At 33.5% G+C, this 16907-nt stretch overlaps 1 protein-coding gene across 1 annotated transcript; it reads right to left on the reverse strand.

Annotated features, from left to right (window-relative positions):
• Positions 1 to 10506: 10506 nt before the first annotated feature.
• Positions 10507 to 11154, reverse strand: LOC113699650 (uncharacterized). Its single transcript, XM_027220017.1, has one exon. The coding sequence runs from the start codon at positions 11152 to 11154 to the stop codon at positions 10507 to 10509; it is 648 nt and encodes a 215-aa protein (XP_027075818.1).
• Between the last annotated feature and the right edge of the window lie 5753 nt (positions 11155 to 16907).

Below are 16907 nucleotides of genomic sequence, written 5' to 3' on the forward strand. Positions count from 1 at the left end.
ATGCAGAAGAGATCATAATTTCAAGTCCATTTGTTCCAAGGACTAAAATAACATGTGAATTATGAGATTGAGGCATAAAGAAAAGGATCTCTCCTTCTTGAAGGTTATGATCAACAATAAAGGCATTCTAGATTTGGTTAAAAAAATTTTGTCATTCCAATGTTATATATCATGTTTCCACTTGTGAGGTTTATAGATGATGTCTTGGATTCATGTAATCTCGAATCATTAAACTGTATAATTTTCTGCCAAACAAATAACTCATAATACTGACAAATACATAACAAATAGAAGCTGAATATTGAAAAACATTTAAACATACATATACATACCATGCTGTAGTTGAAGTTGGAGAAAATTTTTGATAAAAAAGTATCTAATGCTATCAAATCATGTGAGAAAAATCGATTGATTGATGACGTGATTAAATGCAAATCTAGCTGGTTATTGTCAAACCCTGCAATATAAAAATAGTACATGAGAGCATGGTTATTTTTGAAAGGCAAAGGTGAAGTAGGGGACAAAACAAGCTTCCTTATGAAATAGATGATCTATAAGGGATCATTGGAAGGTGAAATTTTCAGCACGTTTGAACAAGCTTTTAATCAAATCTAAAAGTAAATATGTCATATACAAAACTTCCTCTATTTCTTAAAAATATCATATCATTTCTATCAATATAGTTATATGAGCAAAAAGTCTTCCATTCTCCTTCGAAACAATGATCCCTGATTTTAAATTCCATCAAACTAAGTCATGTTAAACAAAAATAGTCTGCCCATGGTGAAAATAGTTGGAATCAAATAAATCAGTAGGTATTTCTTGAAAATAAAGTGGACAGATTAGATAAAGTTTAAACTAAAAGAAAAATTGATCAATAGTTTAACAAGATACCTGTTTTTTGGTGTTTGTGTAGAATAATACATAACACCATTGTTGTCCACTTGATATTCTATAGCTCTTGGTTGGTTGTAAAGATTGAGGATATTGGATTAAATAGAAGCGTAGATATTATCTAATAACGCTATTAGGTAAAAGGAAAAAATTATCTGCTTTGGCAAAAGCCGACGAAGAGATGCGCGAGATATTTTGTAACCATTGTTGAATCGATTCAAGTGAATAAAAAGACGGCTCATCTATAGATTGAAAAATCATAGGATAAGCTTCAAGGAAGCTCCTCTTTGGGTAGTATACCATCTTCCCTGTGCTATTTTTTACAGTAGTGGCCACATGAATTCTACCATGATCAAATGTTTAAAGATAAAATCATATCTTGGTGTTTAGTTAAACTGATCCCCTTTTTTTGAAATAATTTTTTTTGGTCTATTCATTTCTGCCTTCAAATATTTATGAAAGAAAGAGGCATGGTATTAGATAAAATAACAAGCATAAAATAAGAAAAACAATTATTGTACATTGATATGTGACATTAATGATTGGATGTCAGATATGTGAACGAGATCAGATGCAGTAGCAATGGTTGGAGCAGTTGTAGCAACAATTGATACAAATAAAAGACCAAAAGAAATACACAAGCATAAAAGATCAGCCACAAAATCACAAGATGATAGGAAAAAAGGCACAGCTAGAAAGAGAAAGAATAAGAAGACCAAAGTTACAAACTACAATCAAAAGCGAAGCTAACAATAATTACACCCATCCAAATAAGTACTATGAGATGAAAGGTAAGGCAAAACAATGATGGTAGATACAACCCAAAACAATATCCGAGAATCAATTTTTAAGTAACACCTCTTCACAAATTCAAGAGACCAATATAAGAAATGAAACATTAAAATAATGACATTAGATGATCAACATAAGAAAGCTTAAAATTAATCACTTAAAAAATGAAAATGAGACACCAAAACCTTCTCAAGCATGAAAAATTTTGAGATGATGACCACCATAGCTCACATAAAACTCAATAAACAAAACAATAAAACTAATGTTGTTAGATATCTAATCTTAAAGTAGCAAAGTGTAGATGATGACAAACAATAAAATAAAATAATACTAAAAAAAAAAGGCAGCATCTATTTTATAAATAAAGACAAAACAGATATAAACACAACATATAGAATGATAAACATCTAAAGACTAGGGGATAAGCCCGCACTCAGCGCGGGAATGGTAACCTGTGCGGTGAAATGAGTAAATTTATAAAAAATAAAATAAAATTATGAGGAAAGGGCACCATACTTTTATAAATAGCAGAGTGCTATTATATGATGGTAGTATTTAATTGATATCAACTATTTTTCTAAACTAAACCTCTGGCATGAGATATACTTACCATTATTTTTCATGACGGTTTGAAAAGCAAATCTAGTGGTTTTTTCACCTTTTTATACTTATCATAAGCTTGACGTTATTTCCCATGGATTTTTTTCTTTTTGTTCAATACATAATGATGCATATATCTTTTTTCCTCTCTTATTTCAAAGTTAATTTTTAGCATTCAGTTTATAGTTACATCTATCCATTCTAAAATTTGATGCAATTAAGGTAACTTTTAAATCTGCTATCATAACTAAAACAACTACGTAATGGTCCTGGAATTTAAACAATCTCTAAGCAACAATAATTCCAATGAACAAATGCAAGATCAAATAAATAGAGAGAAACCAAACGAGCAAATCGCTAACTTTGTCAGCTGCACTAATCTAGTAATAACAATAACTAAGGGACATGCATATAAGCCATATATGCAAATCACAACATATGTATCTCATTAATCATGTTGTATGTAGCAAACGAGATATTGATATTCTGTACAATGAATAGAGAAACAACCATTTAACAAATAGTGAAATAGTATCTGCTAAACTCATCTACTAAAGCTTAAATCTCAACACAGTTCAAGCCTTTTTGTGCAAGTGATATTTAAAGCTAAGTATATAGATTCAAACCTACACCAAGATAAGAATTAATATCAAAATAAGAGTCAACAATTCACACATACCAATTGTGAGTGAAGATTTAAATCGTACCTTCAAGTCAAAGTTCTAGTATACAAATAACTTTTCCTCACAATTCAACCACCTACACCTAAGAAAATCAGATTTTCCAAGAACAGTTAGAAGAAAAATCAGATTTTCAATGTTTAGAGGTATTATCTACTTCATAATGAAATTCTCAAATTCATATAATAGCTAAAGAGAAAAATTGCAGTATAAATTTTACAGTATCTAATGAACCAGTTGAATACAAAAAAAGTTTTTTTTTTAAAAAAAAAAAGACACAGAGAATAAAGAAACCAAAGGCAAATGCCTTTAAAAAGATACGGAATACAAACACCTGTATCAATACCCAAAGCCTCCATTATTGCCAGGAAGCTCAAAGGCATTGCAATTATTCTGGTAACTGAATAGAAATGATTCTTTACCTAATCCAGACTAAAACTCTCTTTAAGATAAATCAATTAGTGACTTCAATAACTACACTCTTGACATTAGTTTCGTTTCATCATCTAAAATTCCATGAACTGCAAAAGAAGAGGAAAGTGCTGCATTTACAATCCTAATGAGTTACATGAATGATTTTTCATCCAATAGGCATTAAAACTCTCTTAAATAAAGCTAAATTATCATTTGAGTTCTTCCCATTCTTTATTCAAATTGAATTGCATGTCTTTCATTTCGCCTGGTTTCTCATCTATCGAACTTCTTTCCTGTATTTGTATTAATGACAAACTTAATGGATAGGGAAACACTACCAAGGGTAATATAGGGAAACACTGCTGGAGGAGGCATCACACCATTGTACTCGTCGCTAAATCATTTCCATCGTACGTTTCTTGGCCCCAAATTACCCCTAGACATAGCACATGCAAATTTCCCAACAGTTTGCGGCAATCCCACTTGAAAGGGTACTATAGTCAACAACTATGGAAGCAAGCATAACAATATTGTAATTTGCGCTTCATTATTTGCATTGTACTTTTCTGCATCCAAATATACCCCTCCACTTGACAGATGAAAATTTTTCAACCGTCAACTGCGAAGTGCTTTTTATATATGTATAGGATATGCTAACAAGTTCAGATGCAATAGCAACACCTGAAGTAGTAGCAGCAATCATTCCTACCAAATAAAAAAAATAGAGATTCAACTGTTGGAAACTAGCAATCAAGGTGATTGCCAGTTATTTAGTCTTGATTGATTTTTTGCTTACTTTAGTGCTACTGCTTTTTGCTTAGCTACGAAATCCGCAGCGGCTATCCTGCATTCACAGCTTCTTAGTTGCTTCATAGCCTTCATCTGGGAGTAAGCAAGACACAAGTCTTGGAGTAAAGAGGAGAAAGTTGATCTTAGTTACAATCTTAAAAATCCAAAGAAACAAACAAGACATAGACAAGCTACTGCTAAGAAAGATGGAAAAGACAGTTCAAATAAAAACTCTCCAGTGTAAAAGCTTAAAACTAAGCACATTAATAAAAATATGAAAATCAACCTACAAAAATTCCCAAGATGATTGCAAAAGAGGGAAAAAAACGCACCTCTACTGTAGATTCTGGAAGTGAATATACAAGTTGAGTATGAAAAACTGGTAAAAAAGCCTACACTATAAATGATCAAAAACAACATCAACAGAGATCAATATGTAAGAGAGCGTATAAAAAAAGAAAAGAAAGGAAAAGTCACAGGAAAAAATCCGACCAAAGTTAATATCTGCAAGAAGGTGGACAATTGGGAGGGAAACCCTAAAAAAGAGACCACAATCATGAAGTGGAAAACCAAAAAAAATAATGGGAATGAGCAATAAAAAAAACAGGGCACCAAAAGTCAAGAAAAGAGGTGAAAAAGTCTAAATAGGTCAAAAGAAATCTTATCTCTGATATAAATATTAGAATACCAACAGGCCCAACTAAGCATGGAGGCCATAAATCCAACAAACAAAATCCACCACATAATATGCCTTACTCCAATGGGGCAAGATTCTTGAGAACCCTTCAGACAAAAAACCAGTAGAACCAAGTAATACGTCTTACCTCTGATTGTTACGCAGAGAAGGAATATTAGGCAGCGCATGGAGGCATAAATTCATAGATCAAAATCCATTGGGTAATATGCCTTACTCCAATGAGGTAAGATTCTTGTCACCCTTTCGGACAAAGAACCACAGAGACAGCAAACGAAGAAGGAAAAAAAGAAAAAGCATGAACGTGTCTTGGTGAAAAAGAATAGGAGGTAGATGGGGAAGGGATGAGGGAATTTCTCTGTGAGAAAAACAAAAAAAAGTTGGAATATCTTACGGGAGGCACGTGACAACGACAAAACTTATGAACAGTACCCCCTTTTGATGCTTAGTCTTATACTAGGTTTTGGATCTCGCACCCAGCACGGGGTAGCCTGTGTTAGAGCCCGTGGTAAATATTAGGTGCGATTTTTATTGTTGGATGCTGTACTGCAGATTTGTAACGGATTGTTTGAGATATATATGATTGTTTGATTTATTTAAATGTGATGTGAACAAAACCATGGGTAAATTCTTTCTACATTGGTATTTTTAAATATGGTGACCGTGTATCTAGATTTTGTTTTTGGTAAAAAAAAAATGGTGTGTCCGGTTCTTAAGTTGTGCTCTTCGACAAATATGTCCCATTTGGTTGTGATGTATTTTTTTGTTATTGTTGTTGCGATCATTTTGTAGCCAAATGTGAGCTGCAGAATGGGTGTTCGTTTTTCGTTTATTCCTTCTCTGAGATGTTTGGGTATCTTCTGTACAATTATGGGCCTGTTTGGAACTTGAGTTTTTGGGGAGTTTGTTTAAAATTTTTATTGTAGTGCACTGTAGAAGTTTTTGAAAAAATTTTGTAGAAGTTTTGTAAAGTGAAAAACTTTTTTGTAGAAGTTTTTGTAAGGTGAAAAACTTTTTTTCCTATTTTTTTTTCTTTCTTTTTCTCTTTCTCTTTCTTTTTCTTTCTTTCCTTTTTCTTTTCTTTCCTCTCTTCTTCTTCTTTTTCTTCTTCCTTCCCTCTCCCCCTTCCCCGTTACCTCTGTTTCCCAGCAGCAACGTAGCCTGCTCCATCCCCTATTCCGTCACCGCCCTACCTCCAGCACTTCCGCCAAGGCCTCCTCCAGCCCCTCCTTCCACGCCTCCACCTGCTCCACCTCCAGCACTATCACCAATGCCTCTACCAGCCTCTCCTCCACTCTCCCACCTGCCCCACCCCAACTCCATTACCAGCCCCACCTCCTGCACTACTACCTGCTCCTCCAGTAGCACCTCTTCCTGCTCCTCCACCAGCATCTCCTCCAACGCCACCACCAGCACCAGCACTACTACCTGTACCTCCTCCAACTCCAGCATCACCATCGGCTCCTCCATTAGCACCTCTCCCAATGCCACATCCCGCCACCCCTCTCCTCCCTTTCCTCTTCTCCTCCCCTCTACCCTTCCCCCTCCCTCTTCCCTTACTCGGCAGTCAAGGCGCACCTCCTCTACGAGCTAACTCTATTTTTTTTTTGGTAATTTTTAGCCTTACCCTCTCCTCCTTTCCCCGCAATCTAGTGCGTGGAAAAATCCCCCTTCCCAGTGCGATCTAGCCTCGCTACCAGATCGGCTAGAGGGGAAAGGGAAAGGTGATGGGGGAGAAGTGGGAGAAGGGAATTTTTTTTTTTTAAAAAAAGGGTCATACAAACTGAGTAAAAGGAGAGGATGGCGGGGAGAGGGAGAAAGGCAAAAAAAAAAAAAGAAAACGTCATCGACCACTACGTTCGGCGACGGAGGTGGTGAAAAAGGAAAAGGAATTTTTTGTGTGTGCTTTGGGTATTTTGAAGTGTGTAGGTAAAAATTTTGAGAAGTTTTTTGGGATCCTGTAGCAAAAGTTGTTAAAAAACTAGTAGGTAAAAAACTCGCTTAAAAACCTGGCTTCCAAACCGACCCTATATTGATGGAGTTAGTAGGATAAATATGTATGTATGAAATTTTATTTATAGGGGTGGATGTGCAAGAATTAGATAGGTAATATAAAATTTACCAGTTGGTATTTGGCTGCGTCTAAATAGATATGATAGAAAACAATATTTTTTGTAAGAGTTTGCGTGAACCTTGGATCTAGTGAGGTGAAGTAGGTTTGTTGGGATATTGCATTATAGATATGGGTTGCAAGTGGATAGAGAGACATATAATGTTAGTAAATGTATGATATGTTTAATGGATGAATGGATGTTTGAAGATATAGTATGTGTACTTGGGTTTTGTGGTGTTTCAGTTGTAAAGGATGTTGTCAATGATAGTATCCATGCAAACGATATTGTAATTGATAGTTATTGAATATTATTGTTTCAAAAATATTGAAATCATTGTATTTGAAAAAAATTAAATGTTCATTTTTTATCAATTGTCATTGATATATTCATTCCAGTCAAGTGTCAGATATTGTCCTTCCATGCGTATTTTTCATTGTTGTGAGCCATGCGTTAAACAAATTCTGTTGTGTAGGCTATCTTTAATTATACTAAAGAATGATACTGGAATTTTCTGTAAATAAATTGGATGAATGTTAGCGATAATTGATTTTTTTATCATTGACTATGAATATGTATAGAGTAAATACCAGGTTGGAGTAAGGGTTGTGCCATATCAAGAAATATAGTTTTGGAGTTGCTTGTTCAGTTGGTTGTCTATTGGATGAACCTGTGTCTAGAGAAGATGTATCTGTTAGTTGGAATATGAGATTGGATGATAAGAGATTTGAAATATGTGTGTGCGTAGGCGGTTGTATTGAGTAAGAAGAGTGATATGTGAACATACCTGAGAGTGCAGTCTCCATGTTATTGTTGTATGATTTTTGTTTGTTCTTTGTAGAACAGAGTTGAAGGAGTTTTTATAGTGTAATGGGTTCTGTTTGTTATATTATTATTAGTTTCGATTTTTGCGAGTGGGTTGATGGAAGGTTAGCGTACTTTAGATTTTGGTTGATTTGTTTTGATTAATATATGGTTTGATATTTGATTATTACAGGCTCTTAATAGAGTTTAGAGGTTATGTTTTGTTTATGGTGAATTTAATTTTTTTTGTGTAAAATATCCATGGTGTTATGGAATTATTGGAGTGAGAAATGGGTTTGTCGTATAGCATCATGGTTTGTTGTGCATATGATCATTGATTGAGATGTTTGGGACATTATTTTACCTTTTTTTGCTTTGTTCTTATTTGTTGAATTGTCTTGTCAATCATTCTTCACTGTTGATAAGATACATGTTAGGCAATTTATTTTGGTAGTCTTGCTTGGTATAGAGACATACATATATATATATATGTGTGTATATATATACTATAGACACACACACACACACACACACACACATATATATATATATGAAAAGTTTGGTAATTTGGTGTAGTAAATGGGATATACTTCTACACATTCATCATTGAATATTTGTATAAAATATTCTTTATTTTGGATATGAGTGATGATTAATATATACCCAGGTTTGATGCTATGGTGTTTAATTAGTTTCTTCCATCCATTGGTGAGGCAATCATCTTCGTATTTTATTTTCCATGTATGAGAATGACAACGAAATATTAGTATTTCATCTGTGTTGGGCCGAAAATGTGAAATATGTTCTTGATATATTTCCTGTGGAAAAAATATAAAGAAAAAGTTAGTATGTTTTATGAAGAATTTATATATGACAGAAATTGAATTTATGTGTATTTTATATGATACATAGTGGATTAGGTTTTTGGTTGTAATTGAAATATAGACGGAAACTTTTCCAAGGAGGTGTTCTCTTCCTGTGAAGTAGCCTGCAGTAGAAGGAACATTGAGTCAGTATTATAGTTTTGTATTGATATATAGCTTGATTGAGTTTTAAGGTTTGTTTTGTTTTTATAACGTGTTTTTTTATATTAGCATTGGTTGGTAGAGTATTCCATTGGTAGGATGCCGTGCATTGGTTAGGTGTGAAGATTGTTACTCTAAATGTCATGACTCCGATGTGGAAGAATTGGATAAGAGAATGGTCGCAAATGGAATGATCTTCAATGAATTTATTTAAGTTAGAACTGCATCCGATTTCTATTGTTCTGACAAACCAAATCTTGTTGCCTACCTTTAAGATAGTTGTTCTCCTTAAATGGTTGCCTAAGTATGGCATGAAACTATGTGGTATGGTCTATATATCAAATTGATAATTGTTATATTAGTTGTTTTTGGGAGAGATTTAATGTTTGTACAATTTTGAAATTGAAAGAGGGATATGTTACTTACTATCTAGTTGTTGTGTGAAGCAATATAATATATAAGAAAAGATTTGATTGGACAATCTGTGGAAGAAGATATGTTGTTTTAGTAGTTTGATAGTGAAAAATAATATCGAATGAATATATGTTACCTGAATGTAATTCTTGTGGTGGGTATGACCGTATAATTGAAGCGAGCCAGATTGTGAAGTGAGTCAGGTGGGATGACTGTTCACATTATGTCTAGTAATGAAGTAGTATATTAGTAAACATCCACAAGAAATATTTTTGAGATTCATATGTAGTATTATAGATGGGAAATCAGAGGATTGCTAAATTTTTGTTTATCTTTGCCCTCATATTGATCTAAATCCCAAAATGAAGATAGTGGGAAATAGAATGGTAGTGATATAGGCATCTGTCCTACAGTTTCTTGTATGAATGATTTTCTGTCAAATGATAGTTGAAAAGGAACCGTACCCATTTGATACTTTATATCTTGTACTTTAATGATATAGGCACTTCCTATATATCACCAATAACTTATACTTTAGTGATGTTTTTTGCAAGAGAAATACATCACCAATATATGGAAGATCTTGTTGGTAAATGATGCCTTGGATGGTTTCATTCTGGGAAACATTTGATATAGTGTGGTAAAGAAATATGATTAATTAAAGAAATTAACAGTGTTTACATAATAGCTATTAATATAAGTTATTAGACGAATAATTGTTGGTTTGATAATTATGTGAGAAAATGTTAAATGGTCATACCTTATCATCCGTAAATAGGAATCTACGGTAACTTTTTGAATATGGGATGAGTCAAAATTTCTCATTATTTTAATGACATGCAATTTGGCGAACTAGTGTGGCTGTTTTTTTCTGTAGATTTTTGACTAACACGCATTTGCTGTCCATGACTTAAGAAAAAATCAATGTGTTAGAGTTAGTTAAACTATAGAATAAATTTTTGTATATAATAGTGAAAGCATATTTAAATAGTGTAGAAATATCAGAGTATATTAATTCGGTACAATGGTGAAAGTGTTTAGACTATGATAGTAATAACATACTATATAAGTTGTAAGAGGAAGATTACTTAAATTGCATGAACAATGCATAAGACTTCATTATATACTATGTTTCTTACGGAAACAATGTTTGTTTCTTGATCAGGAAGACGTTTGACTGCGACACAGACATTATTGGCTGTTTTTGCTCTAGCTAGGGTTACATAGAGTTGTCCATGACCAAAAACTGGTTCATTCAAATAAAGACCAATAAAATCATGGGTTTATCCTTATGCTTTGTTAATGGTCACAACAAAATAAAGCTTTAGAGGAAATTGTGTTCTTTTAAAAGAAATTGTATAGACATGAGGATCAGAACATTGCAATGATATTTTTGGAATGAAAACTTCTTTTCCAGTATGATTTCCAACAGCAATCATTGCATGAATGACATTGCCATTGAAAGCAAGACAGATTAACCTTGTACCATTGTATAGCCCTTCTCTTGGATTTCTAAGCAAAATGACAGGTGAATTGACTTTGAGGATTAATTCGTGTGGTGGTAAGGTTGGAAGTTCAAGTGAATGCAAAAAATCTTCATGCTCTGCCTGTTTTGATATATCAACTGTTTCATCATGGCTAAAATATGTATGCTGTAAACTAGGAAACTGTGAAATGAGAACATTATTTATTTCATGAACAAAATCATTTCTAGTGGTTAGTATGACCTTATTGACAGTAAGCAATAAATTTGGACCAAAAACTGTTAGATCAGAAAACACAGATTTTATCAGAGTATCAAGTGAGGACTGGTCATCAATGAATGGAATGATGAGATGCTTAGGCAACATTATTCTAGAATCATTAAAAATTGGTATGGTTTCATCACCGACGCAGAAATGAAATTCTGAGAAGGGTTTATTCAAGTGTGCACGCATATTTTCGACCAATTGTTAACTTGTCAGGATAGTTCCAAATATAGGATTTCACCAGACTAGCAGAAATATAGTCATCTTTATGTCCTTTGACAATAACTGGTAACATTTGATGAAAATCACCTTAAAAAACAACAATCTTACCACTAAAGATTGTGTTTGAATCCATTACATTTTTCAGCAATTTGTCAAAGCATTGAAAAACATATTTTTTAGCCATTGTTGCTTCATCCCATATGATCAACTTTACTTACTTGATCAGTTTTCCTGAGCTACTTTACTTTTTAATGCTACATGTAGCTTCATTTTCCTTATCAATTGGAATTTTGAACCGCGAATGTGTTGTGTGCCCTTCTAGAAGAATTGAGGTTGTGACTTTATATGAGGTTGTTGCTAGTGCAATGTTGCCTTGCGATCTAATGGTTGTTAGAAAAGTTCGATATAAGAAAGTCTTACCTGTTCCTCCTGGTCCGTCTATGAAAAATGCTTTTGGCATATTAGTGTTCACCTTGTTCATGATTTTGCTGTATGCAATTTTTGATTGTTGTTCAGAAGGTGAATAAATGCCATATTATCATTAGAAATAGGAATGTTTAACTCAACCTCAATTTCTTTTGTATCTGCTTGCTTGGAAGAATGACCAAGTTTAGGACTTATTAGCTTGAAATCATTTAGACACTTTTCCATGCATTGTAAGTAATTATCAATCAGTTGAAGTAATTTAACCCTGATTTGGTCTGTTGATAAAGTGAGATTCTACAAAATGTCTTCAGATAGTTGTGGTTTAATTTTTTTTCACAGAATTGGTGGATTTGGTGGGGATAGATAGACTAGAATCATGGTAAAAAATTGGCATAGAGTATGAGGCATATAGTACATGGCAGCCTCTGTCAAAGATTGTTCTGCAGCATTATCACTTTTTAGCTGTCCCAGCATTTCTGCAGCTTGGCTAAATGTTGACAGTTTGATGGATCCAATTTGTTTCAGGTCATTGTAAGATGTAGGCTCTTTGACATGCATTAGGAGCAACCGTAAATAGTATTTTTTACCTTGAATAGGATCAACTGCAATAACTCTATCAATTGTGTTTCTTCTTTGTTGTTGTTTCCATATTCTATGAGTTGCATTTCAGACAAAGTGCTGTGAAAAGTCTTTGTATAGGCACTTCAATCTTTTTGCCTCTGTATCAGTACTATTCATTTGGAAGAACTCTATAAGCATTGTTCTTGACATTCGTTCATCTAATGCTACCTTTTCAAGTACATCATTTTCATTGAAAACCATTGATTGTTCTCCTTCTAGATGGAGTTGGAGGGACATGACGAAAGGATTGATGTCAGTTAGATCGAAACCAAATATGCTAAAGTGCTTCTAGAGCACATATCCATCCTGCAGACTGAAAGTTTGTTATTTCATCAATTACTCCAACGTCATTTTTTCTATTTAGCTGGTATAAGATCTTTGCATGACCTTTGTACATATATTTATAAATGTATTTAATAGCTTCAATAGTTGAACAAATTTCAACGTTGATGTGACAGTTGAACTTTGCGAGCAAGTATGGGTTATATGAAACTATCCAACGGTTATTAAGTTGAATATGCCGAATTTCAACCTTTTGTCCATTGTCACGATGCATATATAATGGATAGGAGTTTTTATTGTGTCTTGTGAAGTCAACGAAATCCTTTGGATAGCCAAATTTGCATTTTTCATTTTGTTTCATACATAGACTATTTCTATTAAGTGTTCCACATGGTCCATGCATCATAAGAGTCTTCACAAGAGTGTGAAGATATTGAGAAAAAATTGAATTAGTAGTTCAGCAAAAACAACTCTATCATATGTTTCAAAAGAGTCAAGCTTGTGACCATTTGCTAATATGATGAGAAAATGTGCATGTGCGAGGCCTCTATTTTGAAATTCTATAACATATGTGTATGCTGCAATCTTGCCAAAAAGATTTTCTTGATGACGTCGTTCCTTAGCATCTCTAATTTTGCACGAAATACCCTTGCTGCTAGATTAGGTCTATTATGTGCTTCTTCTCCTTTCCATAGGTGTTGTGAGATTTTTAGCCAAACTAGATTGCAGGTCATTGTCAAAAAAATGCCTAATTTGCCATATCATTGAACTAATATCATGGCATCTATGTATCTATGCTTCATATCCATTGGTTCTGCAATAAAAGAAGCTGGTAGAAATATTCGATGGCCAATATTTGAGGTAGAAGTTTCTCCATTTGCAATACTGTCTAAGATTTCTTGGTAGATATCAATTCTAATTTGTCGTTGTCTATTTCGGTGAAAATCTATATGAGTAGATTCAATCTTGACATACGTGTCAATGAAAAATTGTTGAAATAATCGTCTACAATGCAGCAATAAAGATTTGTCAATCTCACGTATCTAAAATTTATAACAATAGTTCTCACGGTAAGAGATTATTGTCCTCTTTTTTGTTTTCTTCTGTAAAACTGAGATAGTAGATAGAATTATAAAAGAGTTAGAACATTTTATACATATGAACCTTAATAACTGGTATGTTAAAAAAAATGCCATCTATTTTGTATATTACCTATATTTTCAGTAGATATGATATGTTCGACAGTTGAGCAATGGTCTATGGGAATGTTTTCGGCAACATAAGTCCTTGCTCCATATATAGGCTGATTTTATCTTATGATTCTTTGTATTCCTTCATGCTACCCAGTTTCACCTCTTGCAAAGATCAAATGATACTGCAATGTGTCATAACAGCTATAGTAATATCGAATGACTTGTGGTTTGTCATCTTTACCATAGACCTATATGCGTTGTAATGTATCACTAATATTGAGATCATTTTCGGCCTAGTTGGCAGCTACTTGAGAAACTGTTGAAGTGTTATAGACTCGTTGATCCAGGTTGGCATGGAATTTTAAGAAGATCCTGTGATTATAAATGTCTTTGAAACTTGTCAGACTTCGGAAGAACGCAACATATGGATTGTTATCTAGAATTTGTTGTAGCTGATGGATGATAGATTCTTGGAACTTGCTTGATATTGCCATTCAATTTGCGATTTTATATTCGATGTCAAAGTAGTATAGCTGAACATTTGATGGTTTCTGACTATTCGGAGGCACCAATTGATTAAGAAAGTGATACATTTGGCCTTGGACTCGAAATGTGTAAATGCCTTTGTCTCTCTTATTAAGGTCTTTATCAGAGTTGACTCCAAGAGAAGTAAACGCAAACATGTTATTGTAACTTCTGACACATTGGCGCAATTCGATTACCTCTGGGGTATTCGCAGTATAGAATTTTACCAATTGAAGAGGCATTTCTGTTTCTACTAATCGAATTTCACCAGATGCGCAACAAAAACCAAGTGGTTCGAGATAGAACCTTTTAGCTCCACAAAAAGCACAATCTTCAACGACAGGCAAAACAAATGGCTCTGTAGCAATTCTGTCAATCAAACAACTTCTTCTTTTTCATATTTGTCGATGTCTTAGTAATATTAGAATTCCAATTATATGTATTCTAGGTGTTTATATGTGAATTCAGTGGTTTCAACAAAAAGAAAAAAAATGTATAAATCAATAAATGACCACTGTGATGAAAATATTGATAGATCATGATCATTGTTTTATTGCTCGTATAATTCACAAACTAAGGGCTATATCTCAAAACTAGTGAGTCTGTGTTTTGTTGGTATGGAAGAAACTCATCATCGACAATTAAGTTAGACACATTGTGTGTAATAAAAGATATGTGAATATGATTATGAGATTTTCTGATATACAAACCTAATGGAATTGTTATTAAATTAGTTGAGAAAGAAGCAACAGTGAGGTTAGTTATTTTACTTGATGACCCTATATTTGACATAGTCCTCATATTTGGCTGAGGAGTATTTGATAAAATTATGGTATTGACATGGCTCCGAGGTGGTTTATTTTGAAGAATCACTTTGTCTGACCCACTACAAACTTTATTTAAAGATTTACTGGTGTGTATGTTATCTAGGACAGAAACAAGCTTTTGCTTAAGCATTCTTGCTTCTCTACGTCGATGACTTTTTCCTACATGCATTTCTTTATATGAGGTATACTTCCTTTTTCAAATCATGATCACGAAATCACTATGATGCAAAAATAGAAGCACAAAACGGAAAAGCTATGTGACAGTCCAATAAACAAAAATAAACTACGGCGAACAAAGAAGATGACAGAAAGCAAATGAATATTTTGACCTTAGAAGATGCATTAGGGTATAATCATATAATATTCATAAACATAGCTATGTAGAGACGCACACACCAGTTACCATTAAAGTATAGAAATAACTGTGAAATAATCAAAGGGAAGACCAAGACCTAAAAGGACGAAATTATCGGTTAGTATTATCCAGAGAAGCTATAAAGGAATAGTACACAAAAACAATGATCTTAATGATAAAATATGCAGCACGTCTGTATGGAAAACTATTTCCAAAGCAATAAAAAAATGTGAATCGATGTTAGAATCAATGTTCGCATTTCGTATGAATCAATGTACAGAATCATAAATAATAAAAAGAAATGGTTCAAAATATGATGGTAAGTATTCCATTGTGAAGAAGGGCAAGCATACATTTTTTCTTAGACAGTTTTTACAATGTAGCTATAGCTTATAAATAAAATTCAGTTGAATGAAATATAATAGCTTGAAACAAAGATAAAATAAAAATGATTGTTGTAGAATGGAATAGAGCTTACCTTGAGATCAAGAAAACAGTCACAATGGAGCAGCAGAATAGAAAGAAAAAGAGGTATCTTCTGGGTTGTAACAATACATACACAAAATGAAATAAACGACTCTATGGTTGTAAAGGTGAGTAAAATCTAGGGTAAAAGTATAATAAAGGAAAATTGAAACAAGCTCATGATGATAATAGAAGGTAAAAGTTGTCTTCGATAATCAGCAACAAAGGTGATTAGCGCAGTTATATTTGAGGACAAACCAAATGAATGGTTCAAAAGTAGAGGGAGAGTACAAAATTTCTGTCAATAATTTATGAAGAAGACAAGAATGAGTTTGAAGGTGTATAAGTGAATTTCCCTTGGAAAACAAACAAGGCGTTGTAGGCTTGTTAGTTGCATTTAGATACTTATAAATAGACCATAATACCATCGAAACATATAGGAAACATGACAGCTATGCAAGGGTAGAAGTGGTAGTAGACTCTACAATATGCACAACGACCTCATCAGCCACAGATGAAGAGGCATGAAAGCTAAATATAGCTATAATGATGACCAACAGATGGTAATAATGTTTGTCGATCATTATCACAAATTTAGTATTTAAATAACAGAGGAACAGAAATCAGAAAAGGATCACGGTGGAGCAAAATGCACAGCATAGAAGAAAAAAATATGTTCCAAGAAATACGAAAAGACAGTTATTGAATTAATTTCTCTAAAATACCTAAATTCACCACTTTTGTTAGACGTCTTGCACAAATATCTTGCACAAATATATGTACCATAATGTGAGCAGAAAAGGACAACACCAAACATGCATAGTAAATAGCTGAAAACCCAGGAAAAACACATATATCCACTCAAATTACAGGTGAAACCAAACCACCAGCTGACTGTAGCAAAATAGCAGAAAAGCACAACACTAAACATACACAGTAATTAGCTGAAAACCCAAGAAAATCACAAATACCCACACAAATTACAGGCAAAACTGAACCACCAGCGGACTGTAGCAAAACCCCCTT

The sequence above is a fragment of the Coffea arabica genome, chromosome 7c (assembly GCF_036785885.1).
Source record: "Coffea arabica cultivar ET-39 chromosome 7c, Coffea Arabica ET-39 HiFi, whole genome shotgun sequence".
Lineage (NCBI taxonomy): Eukaryota > Viridiplantae > Streptophyta > Magnoliopsida > Gentianales > Rubiaceae > Coffea > Coffea arabica.

Excerpts from the sequence above, each read along its gene's own strand:
- LOC113699650 (XM_027220017.1), bottom strand. The coding sequence starts at position 11,154 with ATGCGTGCACACTTGAATAAACCCTTCTCAGAATTTCATTTCTGCGTC.